The sequence below is a fragment of the Bos taurus genome, chromosome 11, assembly GCF_002263795.3.
Source record: "Bos taurus isolate L1 Dominette 01449 registration number 42190680 breed Hereford chromosome 11, ARS-UCD2.0, whole genome shotgun sequence".
In the NCBI taxonomy this organism is placed as follows: domain Eukaryota; kingdom Metazoa; phylum Chordata; class Mammalia; order Artiodactyla; family Bovidae; genus Bos; species Bos taurus.
This window is the reverse complement of record NC_037338.1, coordinates 72,030,387-72,050,966: the sequence shown is the minus strand read 5'-3', so window position 1 is coordinate 72,050,966 and position 20,580 is coordinate 72,030,387. Positions and strand designations below refer to the sequence as shown.

Here is a 20,580-nt window from a genome sequence, read left to right as displayed (position 1 = left end):
TGACTCCAAGGTCCATTTAAAGGCTGTTGTAGAATTTTGTTTAACAGCAGTTCATAACTCTTACCCCAAATGATCAGGTGTCCTGTCCCCATTGGCTCCATTGAACATCTTATCATTTAGCCTTCCTGCTGTGTCTGCTTGAGGGTTCTTTTGAAGATTTTGTGTTGAATTTCTGAAACCTCTAATACAGTCTGCAGAGCCCTCTGGAATGAATTTATGCTAATATGGGCCCACACTGCTTAGTGTTTCTGTCATCATTCATCTCTTACCTCCCTCATTGTTTAAGTAGCCTCTAGTGTTTGTATAATTTGTCATTTCCATTAGAAGTCTGGCATCTAACTTGGGCCTTCTTTTTTAATATAATGACATATTTTTCTATGTATATAGGCCAGTGCACAGAGCCAGCAGCAGAAAGAACAACTGGAACGCCTCCAGAAAGATATGGGCTCTGTAGCCTTGGACACAGGAACTGCCACAGGTACTGGAGGGTCTTCTGGTGTTAGGAACTAAAAGAAGGGTACAGTTGTCTCCACTTAGTAGTTAGGTGCTTGGATTTAAGGGAGAGAAAGAGAAAAGGATAAAGTAAATGTGGTATTTTATGTCAGTCAATCAATTTAGATAAATCCTAGATCCAACAAGTAATTGGCTACCCTGTTTCCCAACTGAGCTTTTTTAACCCTTTTAGGCTCCTGAAGAGGGAGTGGTCATGACATCCCATGGCCTTAGGGTACATGGCTTGATGTTAGGTTCTCCTAGAGACCATTCCCTAACAAGCTGAATCCTCTGCTCAGGACTCAAACCCACTTGATTAGACTTTCTCCTGACTATTGGAGCTCAGCCCTTATTTAGTTTCCCTGTGTAGGGAGCTTACTTCTATTAGTATATTCAATTTTTTTCTCCTCTTTTTCTTTTTTTTAAATTAATTTATTTTAATTGGAGGCTAATTACTTTACAATATTTTAGTGGTTTTTGCCATACATCAACATGAATCAGCCATGGGTGCACATGTGTTCCCCATCTAGAATACCCCTCTCAACTCCCTCCCCATCCCATCCCCCAGGGTCATCCCCGTGCACCAGCCCTGAGCACCCTGTCTCATGCATTGAACCTGGTCCAGTGATCCGCTTCACATATGATAATATACACGTTTCAACCCTACTCTCTCAAATCATCCCACCCTCGCCTTCTCCCAGAATGCGAAAGACTGTTCTTTACTTCTGTGTCTCTTTTGCTTTCTCGCATATAGGGTCATCATTACCATCTTTCTAAATTCCATATATATGCATTAGTATACTGTATTCATGTTTTTCTTTCTGACTTACTTCACTCTGTATAATAGGCTGCAGTTTCATCCACCTCATTAGAACTGATTCAAATGCATTCTTTTTAATGGCTGAGTAATATTCCATTGTGTGTATGTACCACAGCTTCCTCATCCATTCATCTGCTGCTGGACATCTAGGTTGCTTCCATGTCCTGGCTATTGTAAACAGTGCTGTGATGAACATTGGGGTACACATGTCTCTTTCAATTCTGGTTTCCTTGGTGCGTGTGCCCAGCAGTGGGATTGCTGGGTCATATGGCAGTTCTAGTGCCAAATTTTTAAGGAATCTCCACACTGTTCTCCATAGTGGCTGTACTAGTTTGCTTTCCCACCAACAGTGTAAGAGGGTTCCTTTTTCTCCTCACCCTCTCCAGCATTTATTGTTTGTAGACTTTTTGATAGCAGCCATTCTGACTGGCATGAGATGGTACTTCATTGTGGTTTTGATTTGCATTTCTCTGATAATGAGTGATGTTGAGCATCTTTTCATGTGTTTGTTAGCCATTTGTATGTCTTCTTTGGAGAAATGTCTGTTTAGTTCTTTGGCCTATTTTTTGATTGGGTCATTTATTTTTCTGGAATTGAGCTGCAGGAGCTGCTTGTATATTTTTGAGATTAATTCTTTGTCAGTTGCTTCATTTGCTATTATTTTCTCCCATTCTGAAGGCTGTCTTTTCACCTTGCTTATAGTTTCCTTCATTGTGCAAAAGCTTTTATGTTTAATTAGGTCCCATTTATTTATTTTTGCTTTTATTTCCATTACTCTGGGAGGTGGGTCATAGAGGATCCTGCTGTGATTTATGTCAGATAGTGTTTTGCCTATGTTTTCCTCTAGAAGTTTTTATAGTTTCTGGTCTTACGTTTAGATCTTTAATCCATTTTGAGTTTATTTTTGTGTATGGTGTGAGAAAGTGTTCTATTTTCATTCTTTTACAAGTGGTTGACCAGTTTTCCCAGCACTTGTTAAAGAGATTGTCTTTTCTCCATTGTATATTCTTGCCTCCTTTGTCAAAGAAAATGTATCCATAGGTGTGAGGATTTATCTCTGGGCTTTCCATTTTGTTCCATTGATCTATATTTCTGTCTTTGTGCCAGTACCATACTGTCTTGATGACTGTAGCTTTTTAGTATAGTCTGAAGTCGGGCAGGATGATTCCTCCAGTTCCATTCTTCTTTCTCAAGATTGCTTTGGCTATTCGAAGCTTTTTGTATTTCCGATACAAATTGTGAAATTATTTGGTCTAGTTCTCTGAAAAATACCGTTGGTAGCTTGATAGGGATTGCATTGAATCTATAGATTGCTTTGTGTAGTATACTTATTTTCACTATATTGATTCTTCCAATCTGTGAACATGGTATATTTCTCCATCTATTTGTGTCATCTTTGATTTCTTTCATCAGTGTTTTATAGTTTTCTATATATAGGTCTTTTGTTTCTTTAGGTAGATTTATTCCTAAGTATTTTATTCTTTTCATTGCAATGGTGAATGGAATTGTTTCCTTAATTTCTCTTTCTGTTTTCTCAGTGTATAGGAATGCAAGGGATTTCTGTGTGTTAATTTAATATCCTGCAATTTTACTATATTCATTGATTAGCTCTAGTAATTTTCTGGTGGAGTGTTTAGGATTTTCTATGTAGAGGATCATGTCATCTGCAAACAGTAAGAGTTTTACTTCTTCTTTTCCAATCTGGATTCCTTTTATTTCTTTTTCTTCTCTGATTGCTGTGGCTAAAACTTCCAAAACTATCTTAAATAGTAGTGGTGAGAGTGGGCACCCTTCTCTTGTTCCTGACTTTAGGGGAAATGCTTTCAATTTTTCACCATTGAGGATAATGATCGCTGTGGGTTTATCATTCATATATGGCTTTTATTATGTTGAGGTATTCTTTCTCTGCCTGTCTTCTGGAGGGTTTTTATCATAAATTCTCCTTTTCTTGAAAAATACTCAGCTCCTCTGTCATTTCACCCTCTGTTCTCTTCAGACCCTCTCTGAACTTAAATTTCCATCAGGAAGTTTCCTGAACACTCCACACTTTTACTTTGGACTTACCAGCACACTGGGTCTGCTCACATGTCTTTAGCCTTCATAGGAAAAACCATAGCTGCTTTCAAGCTGAGAGCTAGTAAAAACAAATGACATTACTACTAAGACAAGCTTCTTGAGAGTTGAGTTTTTCCTCAACTTAAAAATGAGACTTCTTGGGTTACTGGCACTTTGTGAAATAAACTAGTGTAGAAATGTTTAATGGTATGAACAGTACATTTAGAAGAGAGAAGATACTGCATTTTATCATGATCACTTTCATCCTGCCAATTTTTAATCATAGTTACTTACTGATTCAAAATTACCCTTTTGAGGAGGCCTGTGTTCCTGATATGCTGCTGATAGTATTTTACATGCAGGCAGCTCATCTCCTGTGCTGGACCCTTCTGATTTGATCCTGACTCGGGGAACCTTGGATGAAGAGGATGAGGAAGCAGACAGTGATACTGATGATATTGACCACAGAGGTGAGAGGTGGCTGAGGTGACTCATGAAAACAGAACAACTGCTTATCCTCTCATTGTTTGCCTGGAGCTTTCTGTTATTGAGAGACTTTAACCATGCAGCCAGTAATAGGGGAGAGAGGAAATGGTAAAGGATATAGCACCAGAAAGGAGTTCCATACACTGAGAGTTCCTGGCCTTCCACAAGAATGGTTAGTACTGAGCTTGATTATGGCCTTTTCTTAGTCTTGTGTCTTCTCATCTTTAGGTCCTAACTCAATTTTGAGGAACCCAGGATTGTTTATTATAATTGTTTTAAGAATACAGGAGGCCTTAGTGAACCTAAATTAGTCAGAAGGGACTGTAACATTGAGGAGAGAATGGCTTTGGAAACCCTAAAGGGTTTTATGTGGCATAGTTTTATAGACTGTGGACAGAGTCTATTTCTTGAAACAACCCTTGTAGGTCCTTGCTGTGCTCAAGGGTAAACCTCTCTTTATTTCAGTGTGCTGGATGCTAACATGTAAATTGCCTCATTTAATACTATTTATTGAGGTATAATTTACAAATAATAAATCCCACTCCTTTAAAGTGTATAGTTCAGTTCAGTCACTCAGTTGTGTCTGACTCTTTGCAACCCCATGGACTGCAGCATGCCAGGCTTCCCTGTTCATCACCAACTGCCAGAGCTTGCTCAAACTCATGTCCATTGAGTCAGTGATGCCATCCAACCACCTCATCCTCTGTCATCCCCTTCTCCTCCTGCCTTCACTCTTTCGCAGCATCAGGGTCTTTTCCAGTGAGTCCATTCTTTGCATCAGGTGGCCGAAGTATTGGAGCTTCAGCTTCAGCATCTATCCTTCCAGTGAATATTCAGGGTTGATTTCTTTTAGGATTGACTGGTTTGATCTCCTTGCACTCCAAGGGACTCTCAAGAGTCTTCTCTAACACAAGTATATAGTTAGATGAATTTTAATACATATAGTCTTATAGTAATTACCATCATAAGCAAGAAACACAACACTTCCATCACCCTAAAAGTTCGCTCATGCCCATTTTTATTTAGTCCCTTCCCCTACACCAGTTTCTGGCAACCACTTATATGATTTTTGTGCCTATAATTTTGCCTTTTCCAGAATGTAATGTAAGTGGAATCACAGTATTTAACTTGGCTTTTTTCACTTAGTATAATGCTTTTTGTGATCCTTCCATGTTATTGCATGTATGAGTAATATGTTTTTTTAAATTGCTTAGTAATATTCCATTATGTGGATGTGCCTTTGTTTATCCATTCACAAGCCAATTGACATTTGGGTTGTTGCCAGGTTTAAGCTGTGGTAAATAAACTCCTATAAAGATTGGTTAATAGGTTTTTGTGTGGACACAGGTTTTCATTACTCTCAGTTAAAAATATGTAGGAGTGGGATCTCATTTTAGTTACTTTACGAGGGAAGCATCTCCCCACCTATTGGTCAAAGAAATTGTACATTTTGGGCAACATGATAAATAGAACCTGCTTCTAGGAAATACTTCCTTATTGGGAGAATTGAACATGGAGTGTCTTAGCAAGAGTACAGTTGACTCTTGACCAACTCAGGGGCTGGGGTACCTATTATCCTTGGTACAGTTTTAACAGTCCTCATATAACTAACTTATAGTTGGCCCTCCGACTCTGGTTCTGCATTTGTGGATTTCATCAACCGTGGATTATGTAATACTGTATGTACTACTGAAAAAAGTTTGTGTGTAAGGGGACTCACGCAGTTCAAGCCCATGTTGTTCAAGGTTACATGTACTATTTCTGATAGATGGGAGACAGTGGCTCTAATCCACTGGTCTAATGGGGAGAGTCTGAAAATAACTCACCTTCTTTTTTCCTTATAGTTACAGAGGAAAGCCGCGAAGAGCCAGCATTCCAGAATTTTATGCAAGAATCAATGGCACAGTACTGGAAGAAAAACAAATAGTTTCTAAATTTCAAAATTTTGGAACTCTGTGTGAAGGACTATCTTTAGCTCTGACTGGGGGCTACAATCTATAAAGGATGGTTTTGTTCAGAATAGCAGTTTGTCTTACTAGTGAAACTTCCTGACTCCGATGAAGCCAGAATAGATTATTTGGACCTGCTAATAATTCCCATTGGCCTTCCCCTCGGATTTATGCAAGGAAGCATATTCTGTTTTTGGACACTGATATCCCTTTGAGCCTAAAACCGCAAGTTGTATCATTTGAACTCACATACTTTTGCTACTGATGGATGAAACAGAGAACTTAGTAGGCTGGATCTCTAGCCTCTACTTCCTGAGCATTTGCCTTTGAACTTGTACCATGAGTTCCCTTCCTTTTTATCAGAAAGGGTGAGAGGAAACAGGAGCTTGTCCAGAATGACAGTGCAGTCTCCTTGGCAACCAGTCAATGTTAGTATGAAACGTGCCTCCCACTGGGGAGCTCATTATAGAACATCAGGTTCACTGAAGAAAGTGGGCAACACATAGTTAGTAAGAATTCTACTTTAGATGGTGGCTTAGATAAAGAGTTTTTAATTTTCACTCTGTTGTAAGCCTGCTTGTCATCATTTCAAGTAAGAAAATCATCACAAATAGTCACTTCAGTTCAGAAGAGAGATTTAAAGCCACATGATGTTTACTGAAGTTCTGTGTACACACCACACCTAATAATGAGCAATGAAGCCAGGCCCTGTTTGTATTGTACTTTAATGCAGTGTGTCCTTCCTTAGTGATTTACTCAAAGGGCATGGGTTTGGGTCAGGTGCACATTCCACGCATAATAGCCCTGGTAAGGGTTTGCTTCGCCTCCACATTCTTCACAGTATCTTAAAACATAGTAATATTTCTCTTAAGACATTTTATTCCTGCCTAACCTGTATTTCAGTTCAGTGGCTCTCAAAGTGTGGTCTCTGGAACAGAAGCATCAGCATCATCTGGCAAGTTACCAGAAATGGGACATTCAAGACCAAAATCAGAAACTGGGGGTGGGGCGTGGGGCCTAGCAGTCTATTTTAAAAAGGCCTCCAGGGGATTCTGATGCATGCTAAGTTCAGAACAGTGCTCTAACTCAAACAGCCTATGGCATAATTCCAGATGAATTCCAGGTGAATCTCAGGTATCAATGCTCTTATGACCTTCTTTATCAGAGTACCTGAACCTTGGCCATCTAGTGCCTATTCTTCAATTTAAATCTTCTAAAAATAAAAATATTTTGTTTTACATAAAGTATTAATTTCAATACTATATAACTAATGGGAACCACTGGTCTAAGAACTTGAATTTGTTCTTTAAGAGGGAACCACTTGGACAGCAAACTTGTACATACCTGTTTTTTTCCCTAGTGCCTTTGAATACTTTTTCATTAAAGAGGAAATCATCTGGCCTAAGCTCCATAACAGCAGAGACAGTCTTACTCATCTGTATATCCCTTGCAAAGGACCCAGTACATAATGGGTACTCAATAAATGTTTGCTAAGTGAACTAATTAAATACTAAGTGGCTACTTTCTGGAAACCAACCACCAGATGTGTACTTTCATCAGTAAATAAGGGGAAGTGAAGTGAAGTGAAAGTTGCTCGGTTGTGTCCAACTCTTTGTGACCCCATGGACTACAGTCCATGGAATTCTCCAGGCCAGAATACTGGAGTGGGTAGCCTTTCCCTTCTCCAGGGGATCCTCCCAACCCAGGGATCGAACCCAGGTCTCCCGCATTGCACGCGGATTCTTTACCAGCTGAGCCACAAAGGAAGCAAATAAGGGGAAATAAAACTAAACCTGGAACAGGAAAGGTTTAAACATGCCAAGGATGTCCAATTAGCAAACTTATAAATGCTTTGGCAACAGTTTAAATCATAACCTTATTTTGTTGCTGTTGTATTCGTATTTATTCCCAATACCTGAGACATTTAAGGCACTCAGTGATATGGGCCTTGATTTCTAGTCTACTAAAAGAGTGCTCTAAATTTCACAAGACTTGTATTCTGCACCCCCAAACCAAACTTCAGCAGTACTTAACTTGCACACATTTGCTAATTACTCCTGATTATTCCAGTGCTACATCAAGTATTTAATAAATAATGATTGACACTATCAGATGCCAAGTAGGGCAGATACTGCGATGGATGAGTAACAGCAGTCAATCTGTTCAGGACATGATGTAAAGCAGAATGGTGCATATTGTTAGCCTTTTAGAGGCTGCCCATCCAGTAGAAGTACAATGTGCAGATGTAGAATTCTGGTAAAGGAATGGACCACTGTCCTCTGATGGCCAAGCAGATGCAACAAATGAAACAGGCACAAGTCTGTCTACGGACAGGTCCTGTTTGCTTCATTCACAAAGTGGAAGTGTTAGTCGCTCAGTCGTGTCCCAGCTTTTTGCAACCCCACGGACTGTAGCCCGCCAGTCTCCTCTGTCCATGGGATTTTCCAGGCAAGAATATTGGTGCAGGTTGCCCTTCCCTTCTCCAGGGGATCTTCCTGACCCAGGGATTGAACCGGGTCTCCTGCATTGCGGGCAGACTCTGATGAGCCATCAGTTAGTTTCATCATTCAAAAAGGAGAAAATGAAAAGAGCTACTGAAAAATGTACATGCTGAAAATACTGGGTTGCCCAAAAAGTTCGTTTGGGTTTTTCTATAGCATATGGAAAAGCCTGAATGAACTTTTTTGGCCAACCCAATGTTAAAAAAAAAAAAATCTGACTGGAAATAAAGAGGATTGGAATACATGGACTAAGTCTAGAGAAGGAAGAAGAAAAATATATGGTTGAGATGGGAGAGGGCTATTTGGATAAGCAAAAAGGCTGTTCACAGACTGCTGTGATTTCACAGGAGATTCTGTGGGCAGCAGAAACAGAAAAAAAAAGACTACTGATAGATAAGCTGTGCAATGTTTAGCTATTTCCATTGGATTCCCAATGACTTGAACCAAAAATGAAGCAAGTTAAAAGAAAAAAATTGACATCTGATATCAGCATATATGTGAGTCTGTTCAAGCACAGCTGTGAAGCTTAATAACATCTTCATCTTCATAATATCCCTGCAGTGTAGGCCAGACCCAGTGTGATTCTTCTTGGTTGTGCAAGAGAAACAGCTTGAGAGAAGCTAAGTCACTTGTCACATGGTAAAGACAAGTCAGGGACACTGTTTTGGTCTCTGGATCACCATCCCGGTGTGATATCTGTGAAAGGTGGCTTGGTTGTGGAAAACAACAAAAACTAGATGCAAAAGGTAAAAGTAGACTTATTTGGTTAAATCCAGCTCCACTGATACCAGGAAAACCCGTTGTGTTTTAAGAGTTCAATCATTATTTGTGGAAACAAATTAGAATCCATCAGAGTTTCTGTTGGGTCTTCTAAGTCTGAAGAGGTCTCCCTCTTTGCCTTTTATATTTTCCTCATCCTCTTTTTGCAGCGCTGGTTGAAAACAGGGGAGGAGCCCATGAGGCTGTCAGTGGAGTGGGAGCCGTAGCTGCTGTCTGAGTCATCAGGGCTTTGGGGGATTCCAGCTTCACTCATGCCTGACATTGGCTCCTCGAACACATCGCTGCCCAGCACGCCGTGCCCAGAAACGTTGCCTTCTTCACTCTCTTGAGGCTCCATTTTCACGTGGGCCAAGTTCCAAAGAGGGGAAGCATTTACCTCTGTACCTGGGAATGGAAAAGAACACAGAACTAACTAGCAGCAAGAAAGGCTGGAACAAAGCAGGTGGCATACACCACCCAGGGCTGGCTGATGGCCTTTGAGCTCAGTTTTCATTCTGATTCTCTACTTGCCTAGAGAATATATTGTTATTCTCTGCTCAAAAAGTTACCAACTCAAAATATCTTCTTTTCCACTACCTCCCCTTCCTTTACCTCACCTCATCCATCTCCATTTCCCCTAAACCAGGGAAAGTAAAGCTACGCAGGTGGAAATATTCATGGTTCAAAGGCAGGCACAACCATGGGTTCTTGGGCAAGTGTTACATTTGCCTGTCCTTTTACGTGGCTGTCTTGTTTTTCTGCCTTGTGTTTGGGTCCCTGGTTCTCTCTCACATTATGAAAAGTTAGTGATCACTACAAAATGGTGGCAGCAGTTCCCAGACTGCTGAAAAGAGACATGACCCCTATGTCTGCAAGAATTTCTTTCTGGTTCTCCTGCCTCTGTGTCTTCTAGCAATGCTGTTCTGTGGTTATTACATCTCCCATAGTGAAAGGCTCTCTGCCCAGTACTTTGAAAATGTGGCCTAATTCTGTTTAGGCCACACTGAAGGACTGGCTGTTTGCATCATTACTTCACTGATGACATAATTTATATTTCTAAAGAACTGGGACTTCCCTAGAAGTCCAGTGGTTAAGACTTCCACTGCAGGGGGCTCAGGTTTGGTCCCTGATCGGGGAACTAAAATCCCACATGCTGCATGGCACAGCCAATAAATAAATAAATAAACTGTAAAGAACTGAGCGTCTAGCATTATTTGCAGTCCTTCTGACTTAGGGACCATTGAGCCATCGGGTTCTAAAGGGAATCACAGAGTCTATCTGGAAGAAGCAGCCAGCTGCCTATAATTGAGTTGCCCTATTTTAATCCCTTTCAGGTTCAACTTGTTGGTACTACTCTGACCAAGGAACCCCAACTATTCAAACATCCTTGAGCAATTAACATTACTCCACCTGTCTGGAAGTTGCCTTAATTAACTCAGCACAAGCATCAGGAAAGACCAGAATACAGAGAACAGGAGGCCATCTGTCCACCTAGCTGGGTCGGCTGAATTAACTGTCATCAAGAGAGTAACAGCAAATTTGGAAAACTCAGCAGTAGCCACAAGACTGGAAAAGGTCAGTTTTCATTCCAATCCCAAAGAAAGGCAATGCCAAAGAATGCTCAAACTGCTGTACAATTGCAGTCATCTTACACGCTAGCAAAGTAATGCTAAAAAATCTCCAAGCCAGGCTTCAACAGTACGTGAACCATGAACTTCCAGTTGTTCAAGCTAGATTTAGAAAAGGAAGAGGAACCAGAGTTCAAATTGCCAACATCTGTTGGATCACTGAAAAAACAAGAGAGTTCCAGAAAAACATCAATTTCTGCTTTATTGACTACACCAAAGCCTTTGACTGTGTGGATCACACAAACTGTGGAAAATTCTTAGAGATGGGAATACCAGACTACCTGACCTGCCTCCTGAGAAATCTGTATGCAGGTCAGGAAGCAATAGTTAGAACTGGACATGGAACAACAGACTGGTTCCAAATTGGGAAAGGAGTATGTCAGGGTTGTATATTGTCACCCTGCTTATTTAACTTACATGCAGAGTATATGAGAAATGTCTGGCTGTATGAAGCACAAGCTGGAATCAGGATGGCTTGGAGAAATATCAATTACCTCAGATACACAGATGACACCACCCTTATGGCAGAAAGGGAAGAAGAACAGCCTCTTGATGAAAGTGAAACAGAGTGAAAAAGTTGGCTTAAAACTCAACATTCAGAAAACTAAGATCATGGTATCTGGTCCCATCACTTTATGGCAAATAGATGGGCAAATAGGGGAAATAGTGTCAGACCTTATTTTTTTGGGCTCCAAAATCACTGCAGATGGTGATTGCAGCCATGAAATTAAAAGACATTTACTCCTTGAAAGGAAAGTTATGACCAACCTAGATGGCATATTAAGAAGCAAAGACATTACTTTGCCAACAAAGGTCCGTCTAGTCAAAGCTATGGTTTTTCCAGTAGTCATGCAGAGATGTGAGAGTTGGACTGTGAAGAAAGCTGAGTGCCGAAGAATTGATGCTTTTGAACTGTGGTACTGGAGAAGGCTCTTGAGATTCCCTTGGACTTCAAGGAGATCCAACCAGTCCATCCTAAAAGAAATCAGTCCTGAATATTCATTGGAAGGACTGATGCTGAAACTCCAATACTTTGGCCACCTGATGTGAAGAATGGACTCACTGGAAAAGACCCTGATGCTGGGAAAGATTGAGGGCAGCAGGAAAAGGGGATGACAGAGGATGAGATGGTTGGATGGCATCACTGACTCAATGGACATGAGTCTGAGCAAGCTCTGGGAGTTGGTGACAGACAGGGAAGCCTGTTGTGCTGCAGTCCATGAGGTTGCAAAGAGGAGGACACAACTCAGCGACTGAACTGAACTGAAGAGAGTAACATTGCATGTACATCCTAACTAGGAATAATTTCAAAGAATGTCTGTAAAGCTGTGCTAGTTCCCTCTTTACTAATTAGGACGAGAATGTTTGTATCTCTAGATCAGTGACACTATGCTTCTTTTTAGACTTTCCATTCCCCTGCCCATCCCTACTTTTGCTCTTTCATCTCCAGCCTTTGAGTCTAAAATGCAAGAAGTACTGAGGCTGGCACATCTCCCAGAATCAAGATGGGTAGGTTGTTCTCTCTTACTTGAAGCCTGTGGTGAAGCCTCGACCTCCAGGTTAGATGGGAAGCGCTCGGTCTGAGTGCCGAGGACTCCCATGGGCAGCGACTGGTCTCCAGAAGCAAGGTCGGCCTCCAGTTCTTCACTGACAGGGAAGGTGATGTCGCTCACAGGTTCCTCCTTGATCTTGACAGGCTTCGTGTCCTCTGTGGCCTTCTCAGGATTGACGATCCTCTCATACTCTTCAGAGAGCTGCTTACTAATCTGTTGGCAAGCAAGAGTCAATTTTCCAAAGGAATGTTAAAAGCAAGTTGGATAGTCAGCTTGTGGCATCTGGTGGAAACAGAATATGAATATGAATAAAGCATCACTGCTAATGGGAAGAATTTGAGTTTGAAATTCATAGATGACAGGGACATGTAAAGAAAACTTGTTTGGCAGAGAACATGTATGATTAATTAAAAGGTACATAAAGGTAAAATATTTAAATGTATTATATCAGAACTGGGACAAAAGGTGACATTTTTGGCTATAAAAACTAACATTTGACATAAATACAACAGGTGGCTAATGAACACTGTAGGACATCTGGATCACTTAGCAAAGCCGACTGGGTGTTATGAATTTCTTATATTTCAGATTTGGGGAAACCAGAACAGTGAACAAAATGCCTAAGGCCACAAGGGTGGAAGAGATTAGATAGTTCTGGTTTTAACCAAAAACGCTGTCTCCCCCATCCCACACTACCTTTGAGGGCAGTGTCATCTCACTGTTTTGCTCCTGGTTCATAGCACTTAACGCCATCTGAAATGATTTTGATTACCTGTTTTTGTCTCTCTCTCAACAAGAATGCAAGCTCAAGGAACTTGTCCTATTAAACTGTTGAATTCCACAATAGGCACTCCACAAATATGTGTTGAATAAAAGCAGGCTAGCCACATGCTATAATTTCACTGACTGAAGAAGAACCCTGGGTCTGGCCAGGTCAGTGTGGGTCACAGCCGGGGCCAAGAGGCAAGTCAAGTTAAGTTCACTCTATTCCAGGCCCTGTGCTCTGCACCCTAGGCCAAGTGTTAGGGATCCTGCTGAACACCCCTAGATCACATATCCTTGTGCACCCCTCCTCGGGATCCTCTCACCTGCAGCATGTAACTGTGATAGTCCTTGATGCGGTGCTGCCAGAATTTCTGGAGGGAGAGCACGCTGCCGATGCCCACTTCATGGAACACCTGCTCCATCACATCGGGGAAAGGAGTCTGCCCCAGCCGGGATTCTCGATCCACAGCAAAGCGCAGCAGCTTGGTGAACTTGAGGCAGTACTCGTGGGCCACATCAGTCAGGGTCTCCAGGACGCTCTCGTTAGCACACTCAAAGCCCGTGTGGGCCAGGATTGTGGCCACTGCCTGGTAGAGGAGCTGTCGGCAGGAGTGCCAGCTGAGTTCAGTCACAGGCTCCCCTTTCCCCCTGAAAGTGGAGACACGATGAGTGTCATTGGTTCTCTTGCAAAGGGGTGACCTGTCGTGTCTTCCTAGGCGGTTTACAATCCTAATCAAATGTCTGGCTCAGTTTTCCAGGAGAATTTCAGGCAGGTTATATAGTCCAGTTTTACCTTGCTGCCATTTCAGGGCATGTCTCAAGGACCCACAGTCATATCCCTGAGCAGTTCCAATTACATAAAGCTTGCATAGGTGATATGTGTTTATAGTAAACAGTATAAAAGGGTATCTACTGAAAAGTAAGTTCCCATCTTCTGGTATCAATTGTGTGATTTTGATCACTTTTATGGAGAAGGAAATGGCAACCCACTCCAGTACTCTTGCCTGGAAAATCCCATGGATGGAGGAGCTTGATGCAGGCTACTGTCCATGGGGTCACAAAGAGTCAGGCACGACTGAGCGACTTCACTTTTAGGATCTGATTAATTTTAAGAGCACAGTGGTGCACATTTTCAGCATAGCATAGGTTCCTCACATGCTGGGCAATATATGGACCTCTAGAATTTAACTGCAACAAACCGTTTGTAAAATAGGAAAGCAATTCAATTTTTAAAAGCAGTTTAAAACATATATTGCTTACAAGCGACAGAGGATGAGATGTTGGATGGCATTACCAACTCAATGGACATAAGTTTGAGCAAACTCCGGGAGATAGTGAAGGACAGGGAAGCATGGCTTGCTGCAGGGTGGGTCGCAAAGAGTCAGACAGGACTGAGAGACTGAACAACAACAATCGCTTACAAAGCATTTTTATCCTACTTTATGCTGTGAAATTGGTAGGGGTCCATATTATTATTCCTATCTGGCAGGTGAAGAAACTGAAGTTCAGAGGGGGTGATTTGCCAAATGTTTTTGTAATATAGAGCTTCTGACTCTAGATCCTGTGTTCTTCATGATACTCATTTTTACACCTAATCATTGTGGCAAAAATCCTATCTTTCTAAAACAAAACAAAAACTTCAAAAGTTGTCTGATTTCCTAAAAGTAACTTTTAATGAGCTCCTAATAATTTACCTGTTCTCCTGAAATTTCCTATCTTCTGCCTTCCCCTGACAAAGGAAGTAAATAGATAAAAATAAAAGAGGGTACAGAAAATGACTCTTCCCTGCACACACTTTGCATTTGTCACCCTGTGATTGCTGAACAGAGTTCCTGAGGAGCTATTCACCCACACTGCTATTATCTGCTCAGCAGCAACTACTGCAATTCACCTAATAATTGGAAAATAAGAAAACCAACTGTCAAGTAATTTTTCATTTACTGTTTATATCATCATTTCCCATGACCAGTTTCTCTGGACCAAAAGCTAAAGACTTCAGAAGTGCCTAATAAACAGAGCTAAATCAGTACTGTTTTACTTAATATGTGGACCCATTTTAAAGGAAAATAATTCTTCCTGCAGCCCCATACCTGATGCAAAATATTTTTGTAACAGTCTCTTAAATATATATAAAATAAACTATGTGTAAACTTCTGATGTTCACAGAATCTTCCTAATAATTAAAATTAGAAAACTGACACAAAACTACAAATTCTAAATAATAGCATCAATTTAATATGAGGGACAGTATTATTTTGTAAAAGCTAAATTGCTCTCAAAATGTAAAGCTGGTACTGAGTGTTACAGAGTAAGTATTCTTAAGTTGGGCACATCTATACCAATATGTGCCAAGAATGTGATGACACATTTCTCATTCCCTTTTTCACTATTCCAGTGTCTTCGAAACTTAGACAACGCACCATGACATCATCTTGCCTTAATCTGGGCCAACTGCAAACCTTACATAAGTCTATTTCTCTTCTTTTTTCATTAGTTTGGGACAATTAAAATAGTAGCAACTATCATCATCAACAGGCAGATGCAGTAAGTGACGTACAACACAATTAGTTATGAAGCATTTTTACCAAACATTTAATCTGAATCTTATCTTAAGAAAATAATCAGCAAATCCAGTCTGATTTGGAACAAATGACCTGAACTCTTAAAAAAGATTAATATCATGTATTATAAAAGGGGAAAGCTATTCTAGCTTAAAAGACACTAAAGCAGAGAAAGACAAATACTGTATATCATTTATACATAGAATCTAAAACAAACTAGTGAATACAACAAAAGAAGTAGACTCATAGATATTGGGAACACACTAGTGGTTAACAGTGAGGAGAGGGAAGGATGGGGCAAGATGGGGTAGATTAAGAGGTACAAGCTACTATGTATAAAATAAATAAGCTACAGGAATATATTGTACAGCACAGGAAATACAGCCAATATTTTATAATAACTTTAAAAGGAGTATAATCTATACAAATATTGAATTACAGTGTTGTACACCTGAAACTAATATTGTAAATCAACTATACCTCAAAAAAAAAAAAAAGACACTAAAGAGGTATAACAATGAAAAGGAATACATGGTCTTTATTAGGTCCAAGACTGGGGAAAAATATACCTAATAAAGGATATTTTGGGGACAATTGGAAAAATCTGAATACAGATGTATTAAATGATAGTACTTAATTTGTGTTCACTTACTTTGATGTAATACTGGTTATTGGGATTATGTAGGAAATTTCCTTATTTTTAGGCTAAGGTGAATAATTTAGGGGTGAAATACTGTGATATCTACAACTCTAAAAGATTTGGCAAAAAAACCGTGTGTGTATGTATATATGTATACATAAATGTTTGTATATTTGTGAGTAAATGTGTGTATGCACACTTATACATATGTGAGAGAAAGTAAATGTACTAAAATATTAACAATTGTTGAATCCAGGTGAAGGGTATTTGGGTTTTTGTCATCCTATTATTTAAACTTTTCTGTAGGTCTGACAAATTTCAAAATGAAAAGACAAAAGTACTTATTTGGCATCAAATGCAAACTTTCATACTGAAATCCAGTAGTAGCACTAGCTTTTAAGGCAATCAGAGGATATGCAGCAAGGCTTCTCAAATTGAAATTTACGTGTGAATCTCTGGCTGCTGCTGCTGCTAAGTCGCTTCAGTCATGTCCGACTCTGTGCGACCCCATAGACGGCAGCCTACCAGGCTCCCCTGTCCCTGGGATTCTCCAGGCAAGAACACTGGAGTGGGTTGCCATTTCCTTCTCCAATGCATGAAAGTGAAAAAATAAAGTGAAGTCGCTCAGTTGTGTCCGACTCCTAGCGACCCCATGGACTGCAGCCCACTAGGCCCCTCCATCCATGGGATTTTCCAGGCAAGAGTACTGGAGTGGGTTGCCATTGCCTTCTCCAATGAATCTCTGGAGATCTTGTTAAAATGAAAATTCTGACTCCGGAGGTCTGGGTGAGTCTGACACTCTGCATTTCTAACAACCTCCCAAGTGATGTTGATGTTGCTGATCTCGGATCAGATTTTGGGCAGCGAGGATCAGGAACATTGTTATACTATTATTTCTTGAACTGTGTTATCAAAATGAAAATACACCGTTAAAAAATTCTTGTATAGAACTCGTGGATTCCTAATAGTAAGAGAATAAGTCCATAAATCTCATCTTGAGGACAATGAGCTAAACCCACAGTATATCTTTTAATTAACAAGAAAAACTAGATTTGGAGGACTATAAGACCATGGCCTCTTTTACAAACCAGTGTAGTACTTTGCTCCTAGTAAAGTGCTTGGCATATATTAGGTACTCAAGAAATATTTGTTGCACCAGAAAATAAAAAAATACAGACTCTGGATTTGGAAGAACATGGTTCAACTCTTAAACTTTCCACTAATTACCTGAGCAACTTTGGCCCAGTCATTTACTCTCATCTTAAGTTTCCTCCTGGAAATGTGGTGACATGCTTAACAGGGTGTTGGGAAGAAAAGTAACATATAGCAAAGCCTTGTCTTACCGATAAAAGTCACTCTCTGGGTCACTGTGCCAGACCTGGAATGGTGCACTTGGATTCTTACAATCTAAAGGAAGGAGATCATCAGGAAGAGGAGGTGACCCAGGGCAGGACGGAAGAGGTTCAGTCTCTTCAGTCTTTACACCTTCTGTCTGTTGCTGATTCTGGGCCTGTGCCATGGCAATGAGGTTACGCAGACGTCGGTTGTGCTGGATCAGCTGAATGGTGTGGATGGTGAGGCTGCAGGGCTCTGAGGGGATGTCCAGCATAGTGGGGGGCTTGGGCTTGTTGGCTGAGGGTTGGTGCAGAGGCGGGTCATGGACTTCTACCAGTCGGAACTCCCGAGGGAGCAAGTCAAAAGAACTTCTGTTGGTCTGGCTTGACGAGATTGGTATCTCTCCCCAGTATCTCAACATTTTGGAATTACAAAGGAAGAGCTCCCAAGTTAAATGTGGATGGTTATCCTAAAGGCAGTGTTTTAAAATCTCTAGCAACTGCAGGTTAAGGGCTTCCGTAGTGAAGAATACGAGGTCTAGCCAGGTATTGACATAAAAACTAGGCAGTTCAAGACCACTTAGAAAAAGTCAGTGTCAGCAACACTGTTGGACCAAGGACGTTCTTCCTGAAGAAATTAAGAGAAATATAACTGTTAATATCACACTCATACACTGTGACAATTCCTACCGGACTGAACCACAAGGTAGAGTTTGGGTTTTTAGTAGACTAATAGCTGCAAGAGTATGTTAGGCTCTATAGTGTCCATATTTTCCAACTCACCCCACTAACTTATTACCAATCCTGAATGATTTGCAAGGCAAGACACTTAAATGAGACATGGAATATTTCTCAGAGTATCTTGACACATCTCCCCTGGATCCGCAGGAGAAAAAGGAGTAGAGTTAAAGATAGGAAAAGGTTCTTCTTCTTTTCTTTTTTTTGCTGTGCCATGCAGCCTGTGGGATCTCAGTGCCAAGTCCTAACCACTGGACTGCCAGGGAATTCCTGAGGTGGTTATTAGTCTGTGAACGCTTCCCAGGTGCACTAGGGGTAAAGAACCTGCCTGCCGATGCAGGAGTAAGAGACATGGGCTCAATTCCTGGGTCAGGAAGATCCCCTGGAGAAGGAAATGGCAACCCACTCCAGTATTCTTGCCTGAAGAATCCCATGGACAGAAGAGCCTGAGGGGCTACAGTCCAAAGGGTCGCAAAGAGTCAGACACTACTGAAGCAACATAGCATGCATGCATACATGCCAAACATGGGAACCTTTAACTAATCCTGGTGGAAAAATTTATGAACCACTATCCTAAACAGTCTTATGCATTCAACTTCTGACATTCATAGGGAAGAATCTCAGATATCTGCTATCTCTTAAATAATATCCCTTCCTTTAGTCTCTCCTTGTATCAAATCTACTCTCTACAGTGATGCTGTGCTTAATTGCTCAGTTGTGTCCAATTATTTGTGACCCCATGCACTGCAGCCTGCCAGGCTCCTCTGTCCTTGGGATTCTCCAGGCAAGAATACCAGAGTGGGTTGCCATGCCCTCCTCCACAGGATCTTCCCAACCCAGGGATCGAACACAGGTCTCCCACACGGCAGGCAAATTCTTTACCAACTGAGCCACCAGGGAAGCCCAAGAATACTGGAGTACCCTATCCCTTGGCCAGGGGATCTTCCCAACCCAGGAATTGAACCCTTGTCTCCTGCACTGCAGGCTGATTCTTTACCACAGCTGAGCTACCAAGTAAGCCTCTGTAGTGAGGCTAGACTTAATATTTTAAACTTAAACCTAATGACTTCCCACTGACTACTGGAAAAACGTCAGTCAAATTTTTTTGATTTACCATTCAACACCAATTACAATCCAGCTTCAACTCACCTTTCCAGATTCATTTCCCATATGTCTCTTCAAATTCAATGAATTTTTATCAAATGCCAAGTGTCATGTGAGGATATAAAGACTAATTCAAGGTCCTTACCCTGAGGTGAGGGAGAAAAACATGAATGTTTCAACATTAAAGTGTGTGGTCAGTGCTGTTCTACTAGAGACACAGACCAAGTTCAGTGAGAAAACACAAAGGAGGAACTTCCTGAAGAAAGTGACCATCTTAGTTCCAACAGTACCAGACTTCTCTGGTTGCAAATGCCATGCATTTCCACAGCTTAATGACATGATCTCTGCAGGCAATGCCTTGCTACCTGCCACATCCCTGGAAGACTTGTATTCATCCTTAAGTATGATTTAAGTCACCACCCTATCACCTCCCCAACACATCTCCCCTTGTTAAGTCTCACATCACTTTCTATGTTTCCATCACAGCATTTATACCTGTATTTAAACTAGTACTTGTTTCAATTTTATTCTTCCATCTGTCTCTCACAGCTGTGATCTTGGTGTCTAAGATTTGAGTGCCTACTACATGCCAGGCTTTGCCTCTACTGTCAATTCAATTTTCCCAACCTTTCTATAAGTAGATATCTTTTTTTTTTTTAAAGTAGATACTATTATTACCCCACTTTTCAGACGTGGAAGCTGAGGCCTTCTGTCTTGCCTAATGTCGGAAACAGCTGAGAGGGAAGATCGAGATGGTCAGGATCCAGGGTGTGCACTCTTAACAACTACACTATGCTGCCTCAATTGGTTTCAGAAAGAATAAAAGAAGGAACGAATACATGAATGAACCAAGTGACAACAAAAATCGCCCTCTCCCCTAACTTGACCCAAAGGAGCAGGAAGGACAGGCATCAAGCAGAGCAATGCCAACATCGCTACCAGGGCTCCTCCCTCACCATCAGCGGACTCGGGCGCCAATCACAGTGTCCTGGGGTCGTCTAATGCTGGGGCAGCCCAGACACAGGGAAATGTGGACCTGGACCGAGGCAAGGAGGCTCCACTATGGACTGCCACTTCGCAGGTACTGAACTGGGCGGCTGATGGGCTCCGAGAGGCCTGAGATATCAGGTCGTATCAGGTCCGGAAGGCTGGTGTGTTGACCAGCGGTTCAAGGCTGCCGGAAGCGCGTCTTCTC

The 20,580-nt window shown here is 41.2% G+C and overlaps 2 protein-coding genes across 3 annotated transcripts in view; one reads left to right on the top strand and one right to left on the bottom strand.

Moving 5' to 3' along the window:
- The window catches only part of GPN1 (GPN-loop GTPase 1), a 23,696-nt gene extending 16,391 nt beyond the window's left edge, over nt 1-7,305 (top strand). Inside the window, 3 exon segments of the mRNA NM_001083392.1 lie at nt 388-478; nt 3,730-3,837; nt 5,698-7,305. Coding sequence (NP_001076861.1) covers nt 388-478; nt 3,730-3,837; nt 5,698-5,780 — 282 coding nt within the window. The 3' untranslated portion in view covers nt 5,781-7,305.
- Nucleotides 6,338-20,580, bottom strand: SUPT7L (SPT7 like, STAGA complex subunit gamma). 2 transcript variants are annotated; one of them, NM_001076150.2, is made up of 6 exons: nt 20,342-20,580; nt 19,431-19,531; nt 17,553-18,171; nt 13,332-13,656; nt 12,219-12,456; nt 7,867-9,467 (listed from the first exon to the last, which is right to left on the bottom strand). In NM_001076150.2, exons 3-6 carry the CDS (start codon nt 17,963-17,965, stop codon nt 9,205-9,207), a joined length of 1,239 nt encoding a protein of 412 aa, NP_001069618.1. In that variant the 5' UTR covers nt 17,966-18,171; nt 19,431-19,531; nt 20,342-20,580; the 3' UTR covers nt 7,867-9,204. The 2 variants fall into 2 exon arrangements, with proteins under 2 accessions (XP_005213086.1, NP_001069618.1); XM_005213029.5 differs by lacking the exon at nt 19,431-19,531 and having other exon boundaries at nt 6,338-9,467.

Excerpts from the sequence above, each read along its gene's own strand:
- SUPT7L (XM_005213029.5), bottom strand. The coding sequence starts at position 17,965 with ATGTTGAGATACTGGGGAGAGATACCAATCTCGTCAAGCCAGACCAAC. Across the intron at positions 12,457-13,331 it reads ATCACAGTTACATGCTGCAG|ATTAGTAAGCAGCTCTCTGA; the intron begins GTGAGAGGATCC and ends GCTTGCCAACAG. Across the intron at positions 9,468-12,218 it reads GGCTTCACCACAGGCTTCAA|GTACAGAGGTAAATGCTTCC; the intron begins GTAAGAGAGAAC and ends TTCCATTCCCAG.